Genomic DNA, 24,736 nt, shown 5'->3' with positions numbered 1-24,736 from the left:
ACCTTTTCTTTCAAAGTTCTTTATGTACTGACATTTTAAGGGATCTTGGGATGATGGGGTGGGGGTGTTGGGTGGGTTTTGAATTTGGAGCTTTCACACCAGCTAGGGCTAATGGTAAATCCTTAACTGCCTGGAAGCTGAGAGATGTACTTTTCCTAAGATTAATTGTGTCTCTTATAGTATTTTATTTTACATGGTTGGAATGTCAACCATTGGTAGAAAACTATTAGATGGTCTACTATAAATATTTTTAAATGAAGTGAGTAAAAGTAACAAAACCTTGATTTACAGGCATCCTCTGCTTTTTTTGCCTTCCAATTCAAGGTATATTAAAGTCAATCTCTATTAAATTGATGTCCTACAATACAGCACTGACACATAGTAATCATTTATATCAAGGAATGTACCCAGTACAGAAATCCACAATTTAACAGCTAATAATTGCAAAACCAATGTTTTAATTATATTAACACTCAAATTAATATGAGTCATGAAATACTTTAAAAAGGCTGATTACGTGCAACAGTTCAAGGCAAAAAAAAAGCATAAAACAAAGGCCTAGCAATCTAATAATATGCAGGCAAATTAATATAATAAATTAAAAGGGTTTAATGTCATTAAGGATTACAGCAAACCAATGATGCTGTAGAAAATGGGAAATATACATTTGTTTTGCATTTCAGGATTGCTTGCAATTAAAAAATAAAAAAAAAAGAAATCAACACAAATTTCTTTAGAAGAGTATGAAGCACTCTAAATGTCAACCACTATTAATACCTCTCATTGTTAGTGTTTTTCGTGGGGTTTTCCCTGTGGTTCAAGTCCTGGGCAGGTTATGGAAACATTTGGCATGTAGTCTTGGATTAGGTTTTTCTTCCAGAATGCGTTCCGCAGAGTCTTTGCAGCAAAGTAAACATACGCACCAACAACAAATAAGACAAGAGGATGAAAGAGGCACATAGGGGCATTTCTCAAACAACAAATTTGTTCTTGGTGGTTGAACCGCTTTTGGTAGCTGTGTCTGCGTGAGATTGGTAGCCGATGGTCATCTTCATGGGAAGGCCCAAGCGCTCCTTGTAAACTCTCCTGTTGAGGGGAAAAATGACACCGTGAGAGGATGAAGAGAATGTTATTATGAACAAAAACACTCCAGCTGACACTGAAGGACTGCCTCACCCTATGTGTGTTACAGCTTCCCGGTTCTCGTAGTCTGATGTCCAGACGGCTATTTTGTCTCCTTTTGTGCGAATGTTGACCACAGCTCCGCAGACATCGTCGCTGTAGTCGTCAAAGGCCTCTCCGACTAAGCACAGGAGCTGGTGCGGTGATGGAGAGGAATAAAAACTATTGTCACAACATGATTAGGGCTGCTATTACTATTACTACTATTGATTATTTTCATCGTCGCTTAATCTGTCGATCATTTATTTGATTCATTGTTTATTTGTTTGGCCTATAAAATGACAGAAAATAGTGAAAAAATGTGCATCACTGATCCCAAAGCCCAAAGTGACGTCCAATGTCTTCTTTTGTCCTGACCAACAGTCTGCATCTCAAAAATATTCACTTTACTATCACAGAAAACTAAACAAACCAGAAAATATTTATATTTGAGAAGCTGGAATCAGAGAATTAATCAATTATCAAAATAGTTGGTGATTAATTTAATATTAGTGACTAATCGATTCATTGATTAATCAGCTCTAAGCGTGGGATCATAGGGGCAGTAAAATATTACGTAACATTTGACATTGACATCATTACTTTTTCTAGTGACGAAGAACATTAGCCCCATGTTTGACATACTCATCAGAACTTTCCGGCATTCAGATGATCAAAATGTTATTTTACCACACAGTAGATGACATACTATCAAACTAAACCAATTACACGAGACAAGAAATGAAAAGCCATGCACAGGACTTGTGCTGACAAAACAAAATGCAAGGATTTGGTTGATCAGTCTTTGAGCTCAGTATCACCAGCCCTGATCAAGGACTATATGATACAATACATGATCTTGCATTGTTATCTCCCAGACAGAATGAAATTATGTTATGTTAATTTGCTGTGGGAATAGCGTTGGAAACACTAACTCACTGGATGGTAGGAAATTTTCTTTGCAAACTACAGGCTGGAAAAACAACATCAGGCTGCTGCAAAATAATCTATTCTGATAAGATTCTGGATTCTTTTCTGTCAGCGTATACTGTACAAACAAAAATCAAAGATGCTGCAGGATTCCTTTGAGCGCTCGATGCTGCCACAGATGGCCTGAAGGAGTATAAATGAGATTATGTTTTATTCACTGCTATTGCTGGAAGGAAGTATAGGTGGTTCTAGACTCTGGAGACTTTTCTCTGTCAGAATAAATCAGGTTTTTGTTACTTTACAGCCTCCTGACCTGTAGGGCGCTAAGAGGATTCCCTTCCATCTGATGACTTTGTACTTTCAACATTCTCCCAGTGAGACGTTTTATGTGCGGATCTGTGACTGTAATATCCAAGTTCCAGCCAATATCCATGCAGGACTGTAATTTGTTGGTCCTGGATCAGGGCTGAGCATCACCCTTCATCCTTCATGACTACCTGGTATCAGAGCTCAAGGACTTTTCATTCAAAACTGTCAACGATAATTAAAAAAATGTTTTTCTCTCCAAATAAACATATAATTCAGAGTGAATCTCACCCCATTCCTGAGAGGTCACAGGGCTACAGTATTGACAGTACATTAAGTGCTGTTTGCTCACTGGCAAGTCATAGCTTGCTAAATGTCTGTGTATCACTGTCAGTGACCTTTAGAGCAGCAAGAGAGTACACCACAACTCTGCATGATCTGCCGACTTAGCTGCAAGCAATCCAATAATTTTAATTCCCGTCATTTGACTGTGATTTGACCCCTCATCATCAGCTCTGTATATAGTCGATGACATAGCAGATTTTCTTATGAAAAACCTTTGTGTCTTAGATGTAGATGCAACAGGATGACAAGAACATTAAAGAACATGATCACGCTGCAGTTCAGTTGAGTTGTCAAAGGTATGAGTGGATGTAATCACCCATTTTAACATTGTGAAAATGTAATGATAGAGTGGTGGTAGAACTAATTATGGCTGCCAGCAGGTAATAAATATACTGCTTTGGGAACAGGCTCAAGAAATGATTAATAGTGTCACTTGTTTGAGTAGGATACAAAGCACAGCAGCCCACAGTCAAACCTACAGTTTCCAGCCAGAAGCGGTCCAGGTCTGATCTCCTCTGCTGCTTGTTGAGTGTGATCAGCCAGCGCCCGCCACGCTTGTTCCTCTCATCCTCCCACATGGGTTCAATGCCGTCCTGCAGCCATAGTTCAGATTGTCAATACACATCACAAACCATCGCACCAAAACTTCAAAACAGCCTTTTTTTTTTTTTTTTTTAAAAAAAAAGGTTTCAACATTGCCTGTAACAATCTTTTCCAGCTCTTCAGTAATCCCGGCAGAAATTCTTGAAATCTGATTAAGAGTTACAGCTGGAATACTAAACAGGTACCAAGAACTCAATAAGTATCAAGGGACGATTAAATATTTGGTAAACATATTTTTCTCTGCCCCTCTGCTTACACTCTGCCTCAGAATTCAGATTTGTATTGCAGTGTTTGTTAAAAAACTGCATTTTCTAAGGTTTTAAAAGTAAAATGTGAGAAACTTTAACTTTCTACAGGTATTAATGAACTAATTCCACTAATTACAATTAAAAATACCAGTGGTTAGTCTTTGACGGAGATGATCCTGCTAATGATTTCAATAAAAGTCCGATAATCAAAGGCTTCAGTCACATTTGATTACTGCCTCATCTCAAACACAGTGTAATTAGTGGCTGCTAGCTGCCCCCTGCTATTCAACTTACTAAACTTCCACCCACGCTACTCATTTTCTATCATCACACCTGGTTAAATGAGCTCCTTTGCTGATGAGCTATGAGTTGGTAGAGACAGATATAGACAGAGAAAAATCCTCGCAGACGTTTGTCTTTGGTTGCTGATCTTTTGTTTCGACTTTTGCGTCAATGATTCAATCTCGTAATGTTCTGTTTGCAAAAGCTTTATTTGCTTCTGTTGTCTTAAAATCTTGCAGTTTTTCTTTATTGATAAACTGCTGATACAAAACTTATATTCTAATTTTAATTTGATGCCTCTTTCCTCAGTTGTAAACAACATTTTGGCTACTATTTTAGGACTGAATGGATGACTTTTCCTTCCTGTATTTACAGTGTAAATGACATCAGCTGCCATGTGAGGCTCAGGCTTTCATTTAGTTTGCATGATTGGATGTTCGGGTTTTCTTTAAGGCTGCAGCTAACAATTATTTTCATTATTGTTTAATCTACAAACCATTTTCCTGATTGATTGATTAATTGTCTATAAAATGTGGGGAAATGGTGGAAAGTTCTTGTTCAGGTCATCGCTTCATGTTGTTCTTTCCAACCAACAATCCAAAACTGAAAGATATTCTGTTTACAATGACACAAAACAGAGAAAACATGCAAATCCTCACACATTGGAGGAGCTGCAGCTACAGAGGTTTTGCTTAGGAAACAGGCTCAAACACTAGGGCTGTGCAGAGATCCCAGTATTTGTATTTGTATCTGTATTTGTTGAGGCAGCAAAATTATTTGTATCTGTATAAATAAAAGTGAAAAGAGGCTTAAAAATCCTGTTTTTGTTTTTATTACACTTTTAATTTTAGAAAATTATTATGATTACTGAGCTAAAACTCATTGCAGCCAGACCTATCTATTTGTACACCCATAACACAGAGACAGCACACCGTGTAAGGTGTAGGGAGGAACTTCAAAGGCAATTATTGCTTTGCACTTTTCATTTATTGCCTATTTTTTACAACCTGACTTTGTGGAAAAGAGAAGGGGAATAACAGTTCATGGAGAGTCTTTGAGAGCATTTTGCTTGTGTCAGTACTTGTATGAAACAAATATTCATATAAAACTCACTATTTGTGCTTTGCTGTATAATGTATTTGTATTCGGGCACACCCCTATCAAATACATTATGTTACATATTTTTGTCAGATTTCATGTCAAACAATGTAAATGAGACTTTTCACTTTTAAGGAATAATGTTTTATAGCCTTTTACATGGTTCCTTTATGAGTAAATATGAGAAAGCGAGAAAATGCTGTTCTTGTACATAGTGTTAAACAAATTAACAATACAGCAATATGGTGTGTAAAATATAAAAAATGACCTCAGCACCACAGATAATATTGACATACAAAAGTAACAAAACCCTGTGTTTAACTACTTTAATCTGTTACTGGTCTCCTCACTTTCTGTACATTTACATAAATGGTAAATAAATCAAACGTACCTTAAAAAGAGAGTAATCGCAGCCTGACATGAGGTTGCTTGACAACTGGATATGGTTGTAGAGACTACAATGAAAAGAGCACAGCATTAACAAAACAAGTTGATCTAACAGTATTCCAAAAGACAGCACAAGGATTTTACTGCTACAGTCCCTCCATGCAAGTAAAGGAAAACATAAAGACAGAGAAAGCTTTATTGCTTCTTACGCCCAGAAATCTTCAACTGTGTCAAATTTGGAGATGAGTCGCAGGTTGGCCTGCCATGTTTTGCTCTTGTCATTCTTGAAGAACCAGAGAGACCATCTGTTGGGGTGAAAGCAGAAAGAGGAATTTGCATAAATGTAACAAGCCCCTAATTAAACATGAGGTAAACAAAAGTAACCCAAAACCATTGAGCTTTCAGAGCAAACGAGGGACGTATGGATGCACCTGGATGCTGCTGAAGCAAACTGTTCAGTAAATCATACCATCACTCTTGTGGTCCAATTAAGTGTGGTGCTGTGTCATACTGTTCCTCTTATGGCTCAGGAACTGCCTAAAGCTCTTTAGGTTGAGGAATAATAAAGGAAAGTGACTGTTCAAATAATTATTAAGCCATTAAAGCAGCTAGTCTATCAGTGGGTATGGGCGGGTGTTTTTAAATGAGAGCACAGTCCAAATAAATTCCAGAAAGGGGCAGGGTAATGAATGAATGAATGAATGAATCATCTGATACAAACTCAACTCTCATCAGGTGCACTGTATTTGCACAACAGACTGTCTGATAAGCAAATATGGCAATTAAATAGTCTTCGGTTTATGGCACATTTGTGTACTCTTTCTTAACCTCTCAGATAAAACATTTGAATGTTTGATGATCTGAGGAAACATGTATTGTACAGTGCCTTTGATGGACCTCTGTAGGGTGTTTCTTTGCCTTCCAGTGAATGCTGGGAAAGGCTCATCCACCCCATGACCCTGCAAAGAAATATGTGGGTCAAAAAAAATAATTAATGTCAGCAGGCTAATGTTGTTTGACCTGTGCTTAGCTGTGCAGAAAATCATGTTTGACATGCTAATTTATACAAACTAATGATAAACAATGAGGGCATTTCAGTAATTTTGTAAGAATATTTTCCCATTAGACTTTAACCTACCGTTAAACCCGACAGTCAATGTATTTCAAATCTCACAACTGAGCTATGAAAAAACTAAAAAGGTTTAAGGTACAACTTTTCTTTTATCTGACTGGCTTTCTGTTGAGTTTGCCTTTTCTATTTGACCCTTTTGAACATAAACATCCTTGTGGAATTTAAATATATATTAAATATTCATTCAACGTCTATTGGTATTCAGCACCGTCAGGAGCTGGAGCCTATCTGAGTTTGGGCTGAGCAGGAAGCAGTGAAACGCCCTGGACAGGTCACCAGACCATCACAAACAATCAGTCTTTCTGTGGGGAAATAAAAAGTCTCCAATCCAGCAGACTGCAAGTGTTTGTACTGTGAGACGAAATCCGCTTCAATACTTGGAAGAACATGAAAACACACAGACACAGGGCCCGAGCCACAGATAACACTGCTACCCACTAACTGTAGGCACAATGTGATATCAATATGTTGTACATTACATACAGTATATTTATATATCATTACATTTGTTACTTTAGGACAAGTCCAGAGTTAGAGAAATAAACAAAATGTAATCATATTTATTGTACATGTATTGTACATTTTTGGACAAGTGAAGTTGAAAATATATAAAGTAACCAGACATAATCTATCTAGAACATGTCTTAATTTGGAGGAATTACTTTCTTTCCATCTATTTTATTTTTTTGACATTTTGCTTGTATTGTGTGCAGTGCACAGACAATTTTGTGAATTGCTCCGCTTCACTTGGTGAACACAGCGTTCATTGTTTTTCGGTGAATGGTCAATTCATGTCTCGCTTTCACTTCTGTATGAGTCCGTTCAGTTGTATGCAGGGAGGGTTACTTTGTTCTTGAGTGATGCTGAGAGATCAAACAATAGTATGATGTAAAAGTCACCAATCTTTACTTTGAGGTTGGTGATGCATACTGTTCACCTCACTTCACATTCATATAGCTCCACATACTCACGTCTGGGAGCTGCCCAGCACAGCCAGTGGGTGACCAGATACTGGTGTATCCGAATGTCATGTGTGAACACAGCCGGTGCGTGACATTTCTCTGTTCTGCCTTCCACGTTAAACTTTTAGAAAACAGCTATTATTTATTTGAATTACATTCTGACCTAACTTGTGTTAGACAACCAAGACAATTCAACAGGGATGCCAAAGCAATACATAGGTACTGACCATAGCCCATTACATAAAACTGCTAAGTAAAGCCTGATTTTACACAACTGTGACTTAAATTAAAAATAGGAAATAATATTAAGGTTGGTATTCAGGTGCCCAAAATAACATTAAAATTTTTTTTCTTGTTGTAATCATTCCTCCTGTTCATACTGACCATTAGAAGATCCCTTCATAATGCACTTACAACTGAAGTGATGGAGGACAAAATCCACAGTCCTCCTTCCCTGCAAAAATGTATTTAAAAGTTTATCTGAAGCTAATATGAAGCTTCAGTCATCCAAATGAGTCAAATCAAGTAGATGTCTTTCAACGTTACAGTCTTTTTAGTGCCAAATTCCCTCTTTTTGTCACTGTACTTCCACCACAGCTTGACAGTGAAACACTGTCCGAGGAAACACAAAGAGGCTGTAAATGTGGCAGATATCCACTTGATATGACTAACTCAGACTGCTGAAGCCTCATATAAGCTTCACATCAACTTTTAATGCATTTTTGGGCCTCATCACTTACATTGAAAGCACATTTGAACAGGAGGAATGATTACAGCGACTATGTTTTCATGCACACTAATGTTCCACTATTATTCCAACTATGACAATATTCCGAATTTGATACAGGTCATGTAAACAGCATATTCCGTTTGGATATTCAAAATAAGACTTTATTCTGAGTGTAGCATTTTCCGATTAAGACGGGGGATATGACAATGTTATTTGGGTTGTAGGAGCGTTCTTTGGACATGTATACAGCACATTTGGAATATGCGTCTCAACTGAGGTTTTTAACCACAGTTTGCGACACATGGTCCTCTTGCCTATTTACCCCTGCGCAGGCAAAATGACATATGCTGGAGCAGGAAGGCAGACAGAGGAGAGGAATGAGAGGAGAGCGGAGAGCTGTTCAGGGCGGGCTGCAAAAACGGAGCCCGCCTTCTCCACGATGTGGGCGGAGGGGTTTGCTTATTATCCTGACTGATGGTGACGACTTGTCACACTCAGCACTGTAGTAAACATCATGGGACAACCTAGGGACTGTAACTCTACATTTACAATCTCAGTCATATCAAAACCACTTATAAATATCAAGCAGCAACTCAATAATGTTTTTCACCTTACTGGTTTACTTCATTGCCCGCGGAGATCTTGTGATTCCTGTTCCCACTGGAGCAGAGGGAAACCCTGAAAACCCTCTGCATGTAAACAGGAATATTAGTGGAATATGAATTGTCATTAACCTTGTTAACAGCTTCAGTGAGGAAAACCTCTTTCACTGTTCATACGGGCACCTCAAAGTTGTTTCAAGACAGACTTGAAAAATTGTGAACCCATCCCTCAAGTCTATGAAAAGTCCAAAAAATAGTTTAAAGTACTTCTGAGAGCACAAGGCGATGTCTTCAAATGTCATGTTTTGTCTGATCAACAGTCCAGAACCAAAACATATACGATTTACAATGACATAAATCAGAGATGATAGTAATAACGGCATAAAACACCAGCCATCTGTGACAACCCTCTCAACTGTGTCTGTCTGTTACTACGTTTGTGTGGCTGTTGCAGGTACTGGAGGGGGGCGTGGCAGAGTGTCATCAGCAACACCTGGGGCTCTGTGTGCCAGCGCTACTTCAAAAACCCTCTTGGAGCTAAGTTGCTGTGTGCTCTCCTCCCTGACAGACCCTTTGGTTTTTGGTTGGCGTTTGGCTTGTGTTGCTGCACCGTACGACATTGCACACTTCCCCACTCATGCACTCACCTACGCTGCTGATCTTACTGATCACACACGCCACCGTTAGTTTAGGTTCTTCTCTGTTATTCCTTTTTCAATAGTTTGTTAATCTGCTTGGTTGTTTGTCCTAGGAATATCTCTTGATGTAAGAAAAAAATGGTTCTTGATACAGCGGGTGTTAACGCACAGTAAACCTTCAATTTCACGTTTTTTCCGCTTGCTCACAAAACTAGTATACAGTGCAGTGATTTCTGCAGCGCTGTGATTCAAGTGATTCATTGATGCCAAGTGAGTGTCACTGTGCTGCTTCAGAGAGTGACCTTCTGACACTGTACCCGCTACACCGTTCTAAATAATTCAAATGTCAGATCAAATATGTGTGTTCTAAAGTTTGCCTTTATCAGATAGACACTGGCTGCCTCAAATATATTTTAAATTGCCACCGTAAGGAGAAGAGCAGGCCCTCACTTGTTCTGGAGGGGGTGTTTGATGTAGGCCTCTGGGCTCACAATCTCCTGTCCGGTCTGCTCAGCTCCATCTTCCTCAGGCTGGGGTGGACTTGGGTTGGTTTCCTAAAAAAGACAGTTGGGCAGTGGGGAGATATAATACATATATGATGTGTATATTTACTATTATCAATGCAAATTATGGTTTAACTGGAGAAATTGCTCTGTAACCTGGGCTGGAATATCCATGTATTGCATGCTGAGGGGAGGGAAAGAAAGGGGGGGTGGGGGGGCACCAATGTGAAAAAAAAAGAAAAACATAAATACTTTTCATGGTCATAAATGGCAGATACAACATTTATAAAGCACTTGATTTAGCTTTTATTTATCATTATTCTTATTAACAAGAATATGAATAATAAGAAAACAGTTGAAAAGTAGCCGCTGCTGTGCATGTGTCGGCACCACAGAGGCCTGGAGAGTGAGAGAGGGACGCTGTTTATTTCAGTGATAACAGTAGTACATTTTATTACTGGTAGAAAATGTGTTCAAAGACCATTTCACTAGCCCGGCTTCCTGTGTGGAAGTCCATCTTCGTATCCCTGAGTGCTACGGTTCATTCATTAGTTAACCGTTTTATTTTCTGTTTCACAAAGGCGAGAAGGAAAATCAAGTCCTTTATAGCCTAAATGTTGTATCTGCTGTTTCTGAGCTGCTGTTTATGGATTTGGAAACAAATATCAAATCATTATTCTGTTTTCATTCCATTAAGAACAACCATAATTTCTAATAGCCTACACATTGCAATATATTGTCTCAATGTGCTGTTCCTTATCCCTTCACATCACCTCATCTGGCGCTCTGTAATCATTCAGCTGTTGAAATGGTTGCTTGCAAACAGTTGATATTGGGCTTGTCTTATTTTGTATATATGTGTGTAATAACAATTTTAGACATAATCTGTAATGGTTTTGCATGTAGTCCTCATACAGGCCATTTATGATTGAAATAATGATATTTAGCATGATGTGTTGCGTCATGGTTAGGGCTAGTATGGTTTTTGTAGGCCCGTGTTTATCTATGGTGTCAGCTTTTTTGGTTATGTCTTACATTTTTCTGTAGTATGTGTGTTGAGTACTTTAGCGATAGGTTCATGTATATCTATGGTCTTTATATACCAATAGTAAATTTCACCTTTTCACGTGTAAAGTGGGAGGAGGGGCGCACTTCAAGTGTGGTCACCCTAGGGCACTACACTGTGTTGATCCGGGCCTGCCGGTAAAGGTTACGCGACATCTAGTCTCTGTATGTCCAGCTGTTGATTAGGTTAAATTACATTAGTATACCTTTAAGCAATGGCCACTAGCCTAACAGCTAGTTGGTGGTACAATTAAATACAGTTAAAAACTTAGACAGTACAAAACTATGGTGCCTTTTTGGAAACTTAAATGAAATTAGAAATATCTTAAATATAATTGAATGACCATTAAAATTACTTCAGTGACAGACTTGTTCACTAACGAAACCCGATATGAACATCTGGTACACATTTCACTGTGATGTTACTTAAGTTACTCCGCAGCTAACATTAGTCACTGGTGCTGTAATTATTAATACATTAACCCTGGTTAACTTCATTGTTAGACTGGGCCGCATTTATCCCCAAAATGTTTGCTGGTGAACGGAAAGAACACTGCGCAACATTTCCTTCACATATTTGCTCATTTAATGCTGCCTTAGTTAGGACAAAGTTACATACCAGCTATAACATGACCTCAAAACCTCGAAATTTGAAGCAATTTCATACACTAAATAGTACTTCTTGGGGAAAATATAAACTTTTAGAATTGTCTAACCGTCAACTAACGCTAGTTAGCTAAATGACGTTAACCTTAGTTACTAAAATAGTTAACGTTGCATCGTAACTTAGAGGTCGGCAGAGAGCAGCGTCAACTCATTTTGACAGCTGAAACGTTAGCTACTAAAACAATGTTTGTCTTTGGTGGAGTATTCTACACGCCGAATTTACTAAAAGTCTCTAATAAGTAGACGTGTATTAAATTATCGTTAATCAAGTATGTACTTTTACGGATAACCCAAGCTACGGAAAACTTGGCTAATTTCGGAGTGGGACTTGGTGTAGTAACGGCACGTCGGTTAGCCATAACGTCAGCTTTAAACTTAGGAGATCTCCACTCACAGGCTTTCCTCTTTTCACGCTTCGGTCGCTTCACAGAAGACAAACTTTAAACAAGTCAAAACAACCCGTGTGAATGTAACAACAGTCAATTTTCATTTGAGGACTAATGCTGAAACGTGTCAATAAAACTTTAAAGTGTGACCTCGCCCTGTAATTAAAATAAGATGCCCCCCCCAGAATGTTTTAATATATTTTTTGGATTTTTTTTAAGAGAAAGTGCTCACCGGTTCGGCGGTCGCCATCTTACAAATCTGTGTTAGGACAGTTTTCTGTTGATTGGACTGAGCTGTGCAACGTGACGACCCCGCTGCGCACATGCGCTGTGTGCCGCCGCTGGCTGGCTGATCCTCCGCCGACTCCACCCCTCCTGCAGACGGAGGCATGGCGAGCACCGAGACTAGAAGGGAGTGTGAGACAGACGGCTGCAGCAAGGACGCCAAACTTCAGTGTCCCACATGTATTAAGCTTGGTATTCAAGGCTCCTATTTCTGTTCACAGGTACTGTTGTTTTTCTCGACTCGCCCAGTTTAAATATCGCTTGTAGCCACGCAGCAAGGCCCCTGTGTCTTCTCACGAGGCTGCTAACTGTCAAGCTAGGCAGACATGTGTATGTGCTTGGTAAACCGCTAATAACGTGTTTGTTTAAAGTTGGCGAATGCCCTCAGGTTGTGTAGTGTTATACAGGTGCCTGAGGATGAATAATGCAGTCATCGATTGTAACTGATGCTAACTGTGTAACAGTAGGCCGAGGGAAAACATTTAGCTAGCTAACGGTTGGCTGGTTAGCTATAAAGTCATTAATATAACGTTCTTATCCAAAATGAAAAGCTTATAGAGTAAAAAAATCGTGTATGAAATAATGCATATCGTCTAGCTTTTAATGTATCTCTGTAATACAACAGGCTGCACATAACGTTTTTTTGAGTTATGTAGTGCTGCGAAGTTAATGCTGCGTGATATCACTCGCTTCCCTCTGTGACCAGACCCCATTCACAAATCTCTAAGTTTAAAGATGAATCGTGTGTCGACAAGTCGTCATACTTGGCTGAATATGACACGATCAATTGAACAATATTACAACCAGTAGTACTGACAGACCTGTTGTCACTACAGTTGTCTTTACTTAAATATGCAGGTGGCTTGCAACAAGTAGTGTGAGGTACATCTGATAGCTGATACTGTGTTGGTCAAGTCTGTGGATGCTGCCTTGTGGATTATCTGTCTTGCAGCAGACACTTAAGTCTTTCTCAATAAAGCCCACCTTAAATTACCCTATTAACTAGTATGGTGTGGTGCTCTCTCTGCAGAAGAGCTCTGTTTTGAGTGGATCTGCTGTAATGTCCTTTTGAGTCAAAAGTTTTATAAATAGATAGGTTGGATGGCAGATGAAGTGCTCTTGTAATGCCATGGTATTTGACCCTAGAGGCCTTTGCTGAGACTGCAGTTTTGGCTTTGCTACTGGACCCTGCTCTATATATTTCCAGTCTTTCTTTCTGCTGTTAATAAAGTAAAATATACCAATAAAAATAAAAAGCAACTGCAGTGCGATTGCGGTGAACATACTTCCAGAATCATTTTTTGAAACGTATCTTTCTCCAGGGTACTTCCTATACTTAGTTTTTTAGTTAAGTTTGAATGGCTTCTGTATCAGAACAATGTCAGTGACCATGAATGACATTGTTACACATTAGTCAGGTGTACTTTGGACCACAATTTGCATGGCATCAGTAATAATTAGGAGTGTCTGTCTCTCACTGAACCTCCTCATTTAGAGTTTTTCTGTGTTTTCATTTCCAGGAATGTTTCAAGGGGAGCTGGGCATCTCACAAGTTGCTGCACAAAAAAGCAAGTAGGTATCACCGATCACTGTTAGTTGTGTACTTAGATAGATAGATGGCAAGTTCTGTGGTGGATTCGTCCACAGTATATTAATAAGTTGCTCGTTACCTAGGGTAATAGTATAGATGGACCAGTTGAGGTTTTAGAAACCAGAAACTGGATCTATAACGTGGTATGTCGGAGCCTGTTTTATGCAAGTGAAGAATAGATGATACTCTCTGACTGTGAACTGGCACAGTGGTGCCAGATGCTTGACACCTTGTGTTCTGTTTCATTAGAGGAAGACAAGAACCAGAATGAGTCCAAGAACTGTGTGGAGAACGACATCAACACAGACCCATGGCCAGGCTACCGCTATACAGGAAAACTACGCCCTTACTATCCACTGGTAAGTTCTTTGTTGTTAAGAAACTTTAAAATTTCACATATTATTACATTTTTAAAATGAGTAATCAAGCGCAGACATGCATAAATGATGTCACTCTTTGTTTCCAATCGGTTGTACTGCTCTTGATTTGCACATTTTGCTTAACATTTGGTGTATCATTTACCACTAACAGCTGTAAGTATGGTAGCAATTGGAAAGAAATCTTTTTGGTACAGATGAGTTTTCTTAGACAGGTCACACTTTGGTACTAAAGGGTTACAGTACATCAACCCATTCAAACAGACAGGATAAATGCTAGACGCCTCTACATACATTTCAAACTTTGGAGAAAAACATGAGTATATACTGCTACCTGTTGCTACATATTTGTTTTGAATATGTCAAAACAATTTTGTAACACTGATGTGCCTCCCAAAAAGAAGGCAGGACACCACACAATAAGAAATGTCCGTTCATATTCTTGATTGCTTTACGTGATGATCTCTCTTCTTGGCCCCTGATGTAGACTCCCATGAGGCCCGTGCCCGGTGACATCCAAAGACCCGACTATGCTGATCATCCCAGAGGTAACCGAGCTTCTTTCACAAGGAAATACATTGTTAGTTGATCATAATGCTTCATCGTCCATTTGGAAATCTTTCGGAAAGCTGTCCTTTTTTTAGAACTCACATTTTTTTGGCATGCTACGCTGTTGTAGCTTTGTGCTCTCAGAATTGTATATAGCAACAACATCATGCATTTAACTGTTTGAAGGCTGTGTTTACAGAGACATAGCTACAACAGCCCCAGGATCACTACAGACACTTGTTTAAAAATTCAAAACACAAGAAAAAAAATAAGAGCTGATAAGTGTTAGAGGTATTTATTGTCTCCTAACACTGATGGATTCCACCAGCAAAGCTGTCATTTGATTTTTCACTGCAGTGCGTACGACTGGACTGTGATGTTCTGTTTGTCTGTTCAACACTTTGCTCCTGTTGGCCAGATTGTGAAGAAAGATGTGGATAAAAAAGTCAATTTATTATCAAAACCTACTGCACTCATAATCATAGAATTTACTGAGCAGATTGATGCTCTCATGACGATCAGTTCATCTGATTTTAATGCTCCCATGGTCTTTTTTTTTCTAGCGCCAACCACAGATCAAACTACAGTTTTATCACCAGCTCTGTTGAGACTCTAATTATAACAATTATTTTTTCCAGTTTATTCATATTGTGGGATGTACTGATCAGGGGCTATGTGGGGCATTAAACTGCCAGTCTTGTTATTAAGTAAGAATTGTGCTGCTTGGTAATGATTGATAAGCATTAAAAACAATTTCCACACAGTGAGCACATTTCTCCACCGCTCAGCTCCAAAGTGGTGAAGGGCTAATCATAAATGAGAACCAATGAAATGTTTTTTCCTATCGGCCGAGTGGAAAGTATACAATTAGGCCTTTTTCACACAGGAAGTTAACGAGCCACAGCTCAAGGTTTAGACGGTGTCACATGTTCTGCTTTTCTTTTATAAGTTTTAGGTCCTCTTAGGGGAAAGAAATGCAACAGCTCATTTCCAACACGCAAACTGGTAAAGGGGTACTTGGGTTTACTTGGGTTCAGATAAGCCAGGTGAGGAATAGTTCATTTACAGGCGATATTCTGATTCAGAATATCTGACAAATTACATTTCCTACTAATCAGAATCATCTTTATTGGCCAAGTATGTTTACACATATAAGGAATTTGACTCTGTTTTAGTGGCTGTCAATGGACTTACATAGAATAACAACACAACAATCTTCAGAAATACACACAAGGAATAACTATATACAGGTGAAACTGTAAACCTGTAGACAGGATACAAATAGTGCAAAGAAGTGAAGAGTGTGCAGTGTGCTGAGATGAATATTAAATGGTAAAAAAAGACCTGTTTCTTTATATAGATATATTAGGTAATGTTCAGGTTGCACAGGTAACATTTCCATTTATGAATAATCTATTTCCACTAAGTAGCGGGGTAGTGTACCCAAACGCTACATCACAATTTATCGCTATAAGAAAACAACTACTCAGAAATGATTGCATCGCACAGTTTATTTCCCCCTGATTTCCCCACCGCCGGAACGTCTGGCGGGGCAGTTGACCTCTCCCAAGGGACGCACCCGACACTGGAGGCCCGGTCAGCGAGTGTAAGCTGGGTTTTTGCCAGCCTCATTCACCGTCTTTGCCTCTCTCTATTGACCTCTATGGCGGATGGCTCCCTTCCATTCATTTAATGATACTGAAGTTTAAAAGTCATTATGTATAAACGTGAAAGAAAATCAATATCAGCACCACTTTTCCTTTGTTGTTGTCTGTCCCAAAACTGCACTCGCCTACCAAGCAGCGTATAGTATGACAATATTTGGCCTGGTTTCCAAAGCAGTGTCGCCTTTTCAGTGACATCATATCCAAAGTGTTCTGGTTTGTAAAACAAGGCAGAAACAAGACCTTCTGGTTTCTGAAACGTTTAGGTTATGGGAAGCTCCAGGTTTACAAATCGTTAAATTTTTGTCCTGGAACCTCTGAGATCCTTAGATTGACAACATACCAGTAGGCTGTGATGGCAGAGATTTGATAACGCACAAGTGGTCATTCAGCGCTTCATCCTGTTGAAGGCCTGTCTCAGTGTGTTACTTTAGTCCGGACAATGTGGTCATCCATGCATGTGGCTTAGAGATAAACTGATAAGTCTGTGTATGTGGCTGAAAGCTGCACAGAGCTGCAGGCTGAGATGTCTATTCTCATTTGGATTGGCAGTACTAGTTTCCCCTCACTGCATGTAAATGTATTCATCATTACAATGAACAATTTGATTTGAACTCCAGCTGTCTGATACGTGATAACTGGTCATCTTAAATCTCTTTATTTCTTCTTCATATACATGTACAATATCATGTCACGCAATTCTTCATTTTCTCTTCTGATGTTCCAGCACGTAAGAGTAAATTAATCTTCCATAGGTACCTCGACCCTGATGACACTTCTGTCAGCAGATGTTTTACAGTGTTGAGCAGCCCAACAACATGTCACTATGCTGGCAGGTCTGCTGACATACTGTGTGGTTTTTATACCTCTTCTCATGTCAATTATAAGACACCCGTAATTGTAACCTGGTCTATTTACATCTATTTCTCTGGGCAAGCCATTCATAGTGCAACCATGGCAACCTCTACATCCTTGTCATCTGACTGCATAGATCCATACTCAGGTAGTCATGGTTACAGTCTCCTTTCATTCTCATGTGATGCCGTCTCAGTGACCAAAGCGCTATTGTTACAAGCTGATTTTTCTCAACAGCGCTGCTGTCAAATCCAGCGTTGTTTTTAATAGATACATATCAAATGTTGATTATTACCGTTATTACACATCAAATGAAGTGAACCATAACGTTATGAAGACATTATGTTGTGCTCACTGTTTGATTTTTTTTCTCATACCTCGTTTCTTTTTTGAGCAGCTGTGTCAGAGCGTAAGTAAGTGTAATTGATTGTTGCACTCACACTGTCGACTCTTTGGGTCAGAAGGAGGGCTGTATTTGACTTGTGCACAAACCTGTCTAAAGTCCGTGTTGCCAGGCAACTGTTCATGTTCATCCAGCAATCATCATGTTGAGTTAATAAATTATAGATCAACGAATTGTTGATGACTCCAGTGCTTTGACCAGCACACATTTAAATACTGCCTTATGCGCTTTTCAGTTTAGTAATAATGTTATCTTGTTGAATCTATAGTTGAATTACAAGTAGTTTTATTTATGTAACAACAGTAACAGTCCTGCTCTGTTCCTCTGAGTCGTCAGTGTTGGTGTTATGATAATGTGCTTCTGCTCAGGTGCTGATGCTGTAGCGTAGTCTCTGCAGGAGCTGCCAGTTTTCCATAGTGCTGACAGATGCTTTTAGGTTTCTTAGGAATTTGGAATGTATACCAAATTGTGTGCTGTGTGTATATATAATGTACGCAAGGAATAGCAATATAAATAAAACATGAAATAACAAAACAATGCAAATGATTCATAATAATATAAATAATGAATGATATTAATAAAAAGAGTGTTTAAAGTGTAAAGTATTAAATATGAAAATAATATATGAAATGAGTAAACCATTAGGAAAAGGCCCAAACATGAGTTTTAATGAGGGATTTCTACTGTAACACTATGCTGACATTGCATGCCTCCAACAAACCCAAAGCAAGGAGTTCCTCAATGCAGCATGAAAGCAATCCTCCACTCGCTCTCATCTGTTGGAGAAGTTCACAGTTGTCTGCGTAGGTTAGGTTTATTCCGATCTGACTTTGATTTGACTTCTTTTGATTTGATTCAAAAGAACAAGTCTTTCTTTCAAATTTCAGAAATCAATAATTGAGGTTACATATATATATATTTAATGTTCACGAAATCAGGTTTTGGTTTAGTCTGTTCCAGTGTATTTTTGTTCTGTTTATTTGACAGGGACGATGCAAAATGCATATATTGCACCAGATACGCCGTAGCTCAAAAGCCAACTCTCATGAGATGTGTGAACAGCTCGAGTAGTGTAAAATTTCACACAATGAAGATTTAACTATACAAGTAGTAAATATAACAAAACCAGCGGCTGCGTATGATCATTTACATTTTGTTACTTAGACTGTAGACATGGCTTCTGCTCAGACTATATATAGACTTGGCTAGATAGATGGATAGATATGCCTTTGTTCTGTAGAGGGTGGGTCTATTGATTCATTAGTGCAAAGTTGGAGCTCTTCACATGACTTGTGCTCATGATATAAAGCTTATTTTAAAATATCTGCTTGACCCGTCAAAGCTTCCAGGAGTCAGACACCTCAACAGGTAAAAGTCAACATGTATACTCAACATAAAAATCAACATGATACTTTATTATTATACTTTATTCCCTCTCACAGCCAGAGAACTTGTTGAACAGCTGCTTCTGATGGGGAAAAAGGAATCGATTAGGAGAATGTAAATCCAGCTGTGACGGTCCACAGTTAATGTCGCGTCTGAAAATTGATAGACTGACAGCAGCTGTTTTTACAGAGTCCCGTTTGAGTCCACTCCTCAGCTTCAGTGAGTATCGACATGTGAATAATTCCAGTCGTCTGTCATCGTCTTCTTCCCACAGGAATGTCTGAGTCCGAGCAGTTTCTGAAGGGGACGTCACAGATCAAGATCCTTTGTCCCGAAGACATCGAAGCCATGAGAGTGGTGTGCAAGGTGACGAAGGAAATTCGGATCGTCTTTTGTGTTAGATGTTGTGACTTTCTTTGTTACTGTGTTGCCATGGTTGGCGTTTTTAGTTTTCCATCGATTGCATATAAGGTTTTGACAAATATGTCACTTGCAGCTGGCACGAGAAGTCCTAGACATCGCAGCCAAGATGGTGAAACCGGGCGTTACAACAGAAGAAATCGACCACGCCGTGCATCTGGTACACACACACACACACACACACACACACACACAGGTTTTAAATCTGGGATGTTGTATCTTTTCTGTTTTCTAATAATACAAATATGCAGCTTCAATTCAAAATAAAAAGAGAAAATAAAATTTTGTGAAAATAGTTATATCTGGATAATTTTGTCTTCTCCCCAAATAATTGTTTAAAAAATCTATTTCAGCAGCCACTGCTAATAAACAACTAGTGGATAGATGTAAACAGAGCCCCCTGCAGTGGAGCATCAATCTAACTTTAGTTAAATTCTTACCATATCCTGACATTAAGTACAGATACACACCTTAATAACAATAATTATTATTATCTTTATTTATCTAGCACTTATGAAAACAAGGTTATAAAGTGCTTCACATAGAAACTCAGCTATAATAGAATAAAAGTACTAAATGGGCAATATAAAAAAAGCCAGCCTGACAATAATTAAAGATAGTGAAAACCAGAGAGCAGAATAACTAGAATCAGGTGAAATCAGAGAAGGCGGTGTGATAAAAGTAAGTTTTGAGCTTAGATTTTTAAAGAAGCCAGACTCAGCCTGTCTTATTTCCTCAGGCAGGATGTTCCAGAGCCTCAGGGCTCTTATTTCAAAAGCTCTGTCCCCCTTAGTCTTCAGCTGAGAGTCAGCATGACAAACAGAGCCTGTTGAGCAGCCACATGAGGGGGAAAAAGGGGTCACTCATCTTCATTACATGTCACCCACTCTGTCTTCCTCACTTGTTGCTTCCTCCGTTATCCATTTATTTCCACGCTTTGTCTGTTCAGGCTTGTATAGAAAGGAACTGCTACCCCTCCCCTCTAAACTACTACAACTTCCCCAAATCCTGCTGCACGTCTGTCAATGAGGTCATTTGCCATGGCATCCCGGACAGAAGACTACTACAGGACGGAGATATACTCAACGGTAGGTTCATATGATTCAGGGCACCATATCCTACTTTCTAACAGCTGTTTTTCCTCATTTTTCATCTTATCTTAATCTTATTTTTGTACATTTGTATGTTTTTGATTAACAGAATTCATTTAAACAAACCCAACGTCGACCTTTTCTTAAAACGAGTTGCGTTTCTTTAAGACTTAACAAATTTCTCTCTGTTTTGTCTTAATTTAAAGCCAAACCAAGTCTTTAGATATAGTTAAGTTTTGATGTAGGCAAATATTTTATTGCAGAGAGAGGGGGGGAAAAGTTTTCTCCTCCATGACAAATGGTTGTACTAGCATCTTGAAATGGTGTCAGCAGGAGTTTGGCCAATTTTAGCTTCTTTATTAATATTTCTGCTAAGTAGATGTCTTCTATCCACCACTCCCCTCAGAGCGTCTGATGGAGTACTTGCCAGCAACTCATCTCTCGCTGTGTGGCCCGACAAGACAAATTGTTTCATTAACCTTTACCAGTGGGGCATTGCTAGTCAAATTCTCCACTCTCTATATTTCTCCTTAAGTGGGGGAAAAGTCCCAGTTTGCCCACTAGCAATTCCAATCTCATCAGCAATTTTTTTTAAAAGGACGTTCTGTTTGGCCTTGCAAACGGGTGCGTTTTTATTAAAACTGATGTTCACCCGCTGGATACATCAATAAATGTTTATTCATAACAGAAGTCTCTTTGTGTTTGAAACATAATAGAATCCATTTTGTCACGTAACACAATAGCGCTGACATATTCCCCTTTCTCGCTCACGCAGTGGACATCACCGTCTACCACAACAGTTTCCATGGTGACCTTAATGAAACCTTCTATGTCGGAGAGGTGGATGAAGGAGCGAAGAAGCTGATCCAGACCACCTATGAATGCCTTATGCAAGCCATCGACTCTGGTAGGAGCCTCAACCTTTATTTTCATTCATTTTTTCCTGATGTTGTACGCACACAGAATGCTTCACTACTGTACTAACCAGACCTTCACTATGGTAGTGTTTCATACAGAGCTAGACCGATTAATTGTGCAGGCTGATATTAGCTTATTGCAAAACTTTCAGTCTTAACTTTTAAGAGAGCCTTATCAAGATTCCCAGTATCTCTCAGGCTGTAAACTACATTTCATTTTTACAACGCTATAACCGTCACGCTTTCTTCTTTTTACAGTGAAGCCTGGCGTTCGCTACAGAGAACTAGGTAACATCATCCAGAAGCACGCCCAGGCTAACGGCTTCTCTGTGGTGCGGAGCTACTGTGGCCACGGCATCCACAGACTTTTCCACACCGCTCCCAACGTGCCACATTATGCCAGTGAGTAGCTACCTACCTGCTCGGAAAGATACAGCTCCATTTATAATGTGTAATGTGTAACAGGGTGATTTATGTTTTCATTCATCTCCCAGAAAACAAAGCAGTTGGAGTTATGAAGCCTGGCCATGTGTTCACCATTGAGCCCATGATATGTGAAGGTGAGTGTTATCAGTCTGTATGAATAATGAATATAAATAACAAAAGAGTGAAATAATGAATATACATTTAACTTAATTGCTGTATTTAAACATTTTGCAAAGTTTTAGCAATCACATAAAACAATTATCACACTGAAAATAAAACATACAAGGATGAAATTAAAAGACAAAAATAGATGGTAAATTACAATATCATAGTAAGAAACAGCAGTTAAAGCATGTTTGTAAAATAGCTGAAGCACCTCAAGTTCACTGTTATTTTCATCAATTCAGTCTTTTTTTCTGTTTTTTTTTTTTCTGACCAACACTCCAAAACCTAAAGGTATTCAGGTTACTGTCACTTTAAGACAAAGAAAAGCAGCAAGTCCTCACAATTTAGAAGCTGAAAATAAGGGAATGTTTGACATTTTGCTTGGAAAAAAAAAGACAATCAATTATTATAAAAAAGATCTGCCAGTTATTTTTCTGTTCGTTGATAAATCGACTAAATGCTTTAGCTGTTGAGTAAGAGCTGAAACCTTAGTCATCTTTGCACTCAAGCCTTGACTTAAGGAATTCAAACTGTTTATAAAACTGGCTCATGGGAGGTTAAATGATCTCTCGTACAGCAGACTCAGTCATGCTTTAAAACAGATCATTACGGTCTTACAAACCACTTTATGCCTTACTGGTATCTGGTTAGTCAGTGCCAGACTTGAAGTATTTGTTTCAACAACACTGTTTAATTGATAGATTGTAAACCAAAGCCGTGTGTGTGCGCGTTATGTCTCAGGTGGCTGGCAAGACGAGACGTGGCCTGACGGCTGGACGGCGGTGACCAGAGACGGGAAACGCTCGGCTCAGTTCGAACACACCCTGCTGGTGACAGAGACCGGCTGTGAGATCCTCACCCGCCGCCTCGAGGACAACGGTCGCGCTCATTTCCTGACTCAAATGTAGGCTGGACCGGAACCCACCAAGGACTGGACTTTCCAGACACATTGACACTCAGCACTGCTGGGTCTCACATACACACACTCACACATCTCAAACAAGAGGCACCACTCCTAGAGCTCAGTTTAACTGTGGCTCTCATTGTTCTTTGAATTAAATATCGGTCCCTCAAATTAAATGGAAGTACTTGAATGTGTCTTATATCAAATGTGGATTGCTTTATTAGTGAAATGAAAGGAAATATTAAAGTATTTATAAAATTGGGTTTTTCTTAGTCGTCAGGCTTGACATCAGGCCTTGTCTGACCTCTGGGTCGTGTCACCCAGAGCTTTTACTGGCTGGCTAGTAGTTGTCTGTGGTGTGTGGAGCTCAGGGTGAATTCAACTAGCAAGCTCTGCTTTGCTTCTTTTCTCTCAGCCTCTGCTAACTAAATCAGATTTCATATGAATTTACCAGAGATGGACGGAGAAGAAGCAGCAATACTAGAGACAAAGGAGGCTTCCAGGAAACGGGGTCAACAAGTCGCACAGTCTCTCAAAGTAGCAACTCAGAACTCGTTTTAGGTTTAGAAAATAACACCGGGCTGAAAAACATATGGCAAGTTTGGATTTCAGGCAACAAAAAGCATCCTCTGGCAGCCATATTGGATATCTTCAGTTCTTATGTAGCAGAAGCAATTAGGAAAGTTTCTTTACACTTATTCTGTCTTTCTTAGGTGAGAAGATTGATACCAAATATGAAGCTGCAGCCTGGAGACAGGCTTAGCTTAGCATAAAGATTGGAAACGGCTAGCCTGGATCTGGGAAAAGCTAACCAGCACACCACCACCTCTAAAGCTCACAAATTAATATGTAATATCAAGTACAAAAATGACATGTGGTTTTTTTTTTGGGGGGGGGGTTGAGAGCTAGACCAAGAAATTGTTTGGCACATAACACCATAACCCATGAAAATGCGATATAACAGGTTAATTAGTTAGCATTGGATGCTGGTAGGCTTATTTTCTTACCTTTAGACAGAGTCAGGCAAGCTGTTTCTCCGTTTCCAGTCTTATGCTAAACTAAGTTAACATCTTATGACTGTAGCTTCATACTCAGCAAAATAATAAATGTTAATATCCTGAAGCTATTATTAGTGCTCAGCCAGATTTCCAGTTGACGACATCAGCTGTGGTTGCTAGGAGAATCGTGATGTAACTGCAGAGCATCTACGTACTCAAATTCTAAATGAGAAAATAACATTGACATTGAGCACAAAGTCGTTCTGAAGTGCTGAACTTGTTAATCCTGCTTTGAGGAATACTCTTTTGGTGTATCATGTCTCAAATAGCCCTGGTGTAGCAAATTGAGCCTTAATATGTGAATCTAGGAGTTAAAACTTGCCGGATGTATCAAGTTAACTGACGTTTCCCCTTATCTCGACAGTCACCATTTACCTTGATGTGGGGATTCTCCTGGTGTGAGCAGCATTCATTATTTCTACATTTTTCAGAGGACTAATGTGATCACAGTTTCTCTGCCATCTTTGTATTTCTTCTAATGGAGTAATAAATGACTCTTGTGTAGCTCTGTGTGGGTGAGTTTGTCCTTGAACAGATTGGTGATTTAAATCCTGAATGTGGCTTCATTTATCAGCCTTTTATTTCTAGAAACGACTATCTG

General features: G+C 39.1%; 2 protein-coding genes across 2 annotated transcripts; one reads left to right on the top strand and one right to left on the bottom strand.

Moving 5' to 3' along the window:
- Nucleotides 1-438: 438 nt before the first annotated feature.
- eif4eb (eukaryotic translation initiation factor 4eb) lies at nt 439-12,435 on the bottom strand. The gene is made up of 7 exons (XM_044374197.1): nt 12,277-12,435; nt 9,875-9,978; nt 5,570-5,665; nt 5,365-5,428; nt 3,222-3,335; nt 1,177-1,316; nt 439-1,086 (listed from the first exon to the last, which is right to left on the bottom strand). The coding sequence occupies exons 1-7, from the start codon at nt 12,433-12,435 to the stop codon at nt 972-974; spliced, it is 792 nt and encodes a 263-aa protein (XP_044230132.1). The 3' UTR covers nt 439-971.
- On the top strand, nt 12,434-24,639 carry metap1 (methionyl aminopeptidase 1). Its single transcript, XM_044374196.1, has 12 exons — nt 12,434-12,550; nt 13,850-13,901; nt 14,170-14,279; nt 14,785-14,845; nt 19,429-19,520; nt 19,651-19,734; nt 20,524-20,662; nt 21,441-21,572; nt 21,841-21,984; nt 22,077-22,142; nt 22,915-23,077; nt 24,500-24,639. Exons 1-12 carry the CDS (start codon nt 12,434-12,436, stop codon nt 24,513-24,515), a joined length of 1,176 nt encoding a protein of 391 aa, XP_044230131.1. The 3' UTR covers nt 24,516-24,639.
- Nucleotides 24,640-24,736: the final 97 nt, after the last annotated feature.

Source organism: Thunnus albacares, chromosome 15, assembly GCF_914725855.1.
Source record: "Thunnus albacares chromosome 15, fThuAlb1.1, whole genome shotgun sequence".
Taxonomy (NCBI): Eukaryota; Metazoa; Chordata; class Actinopteri; order Scombriformes; family Scombridae; genus Thunnus; species Thunnus albacares.
The sequence above is the reverse complement of the archived record's forward strand: the minus strand, read 5'-3'. Positions and strand labels throughout refer to the sequence as shown.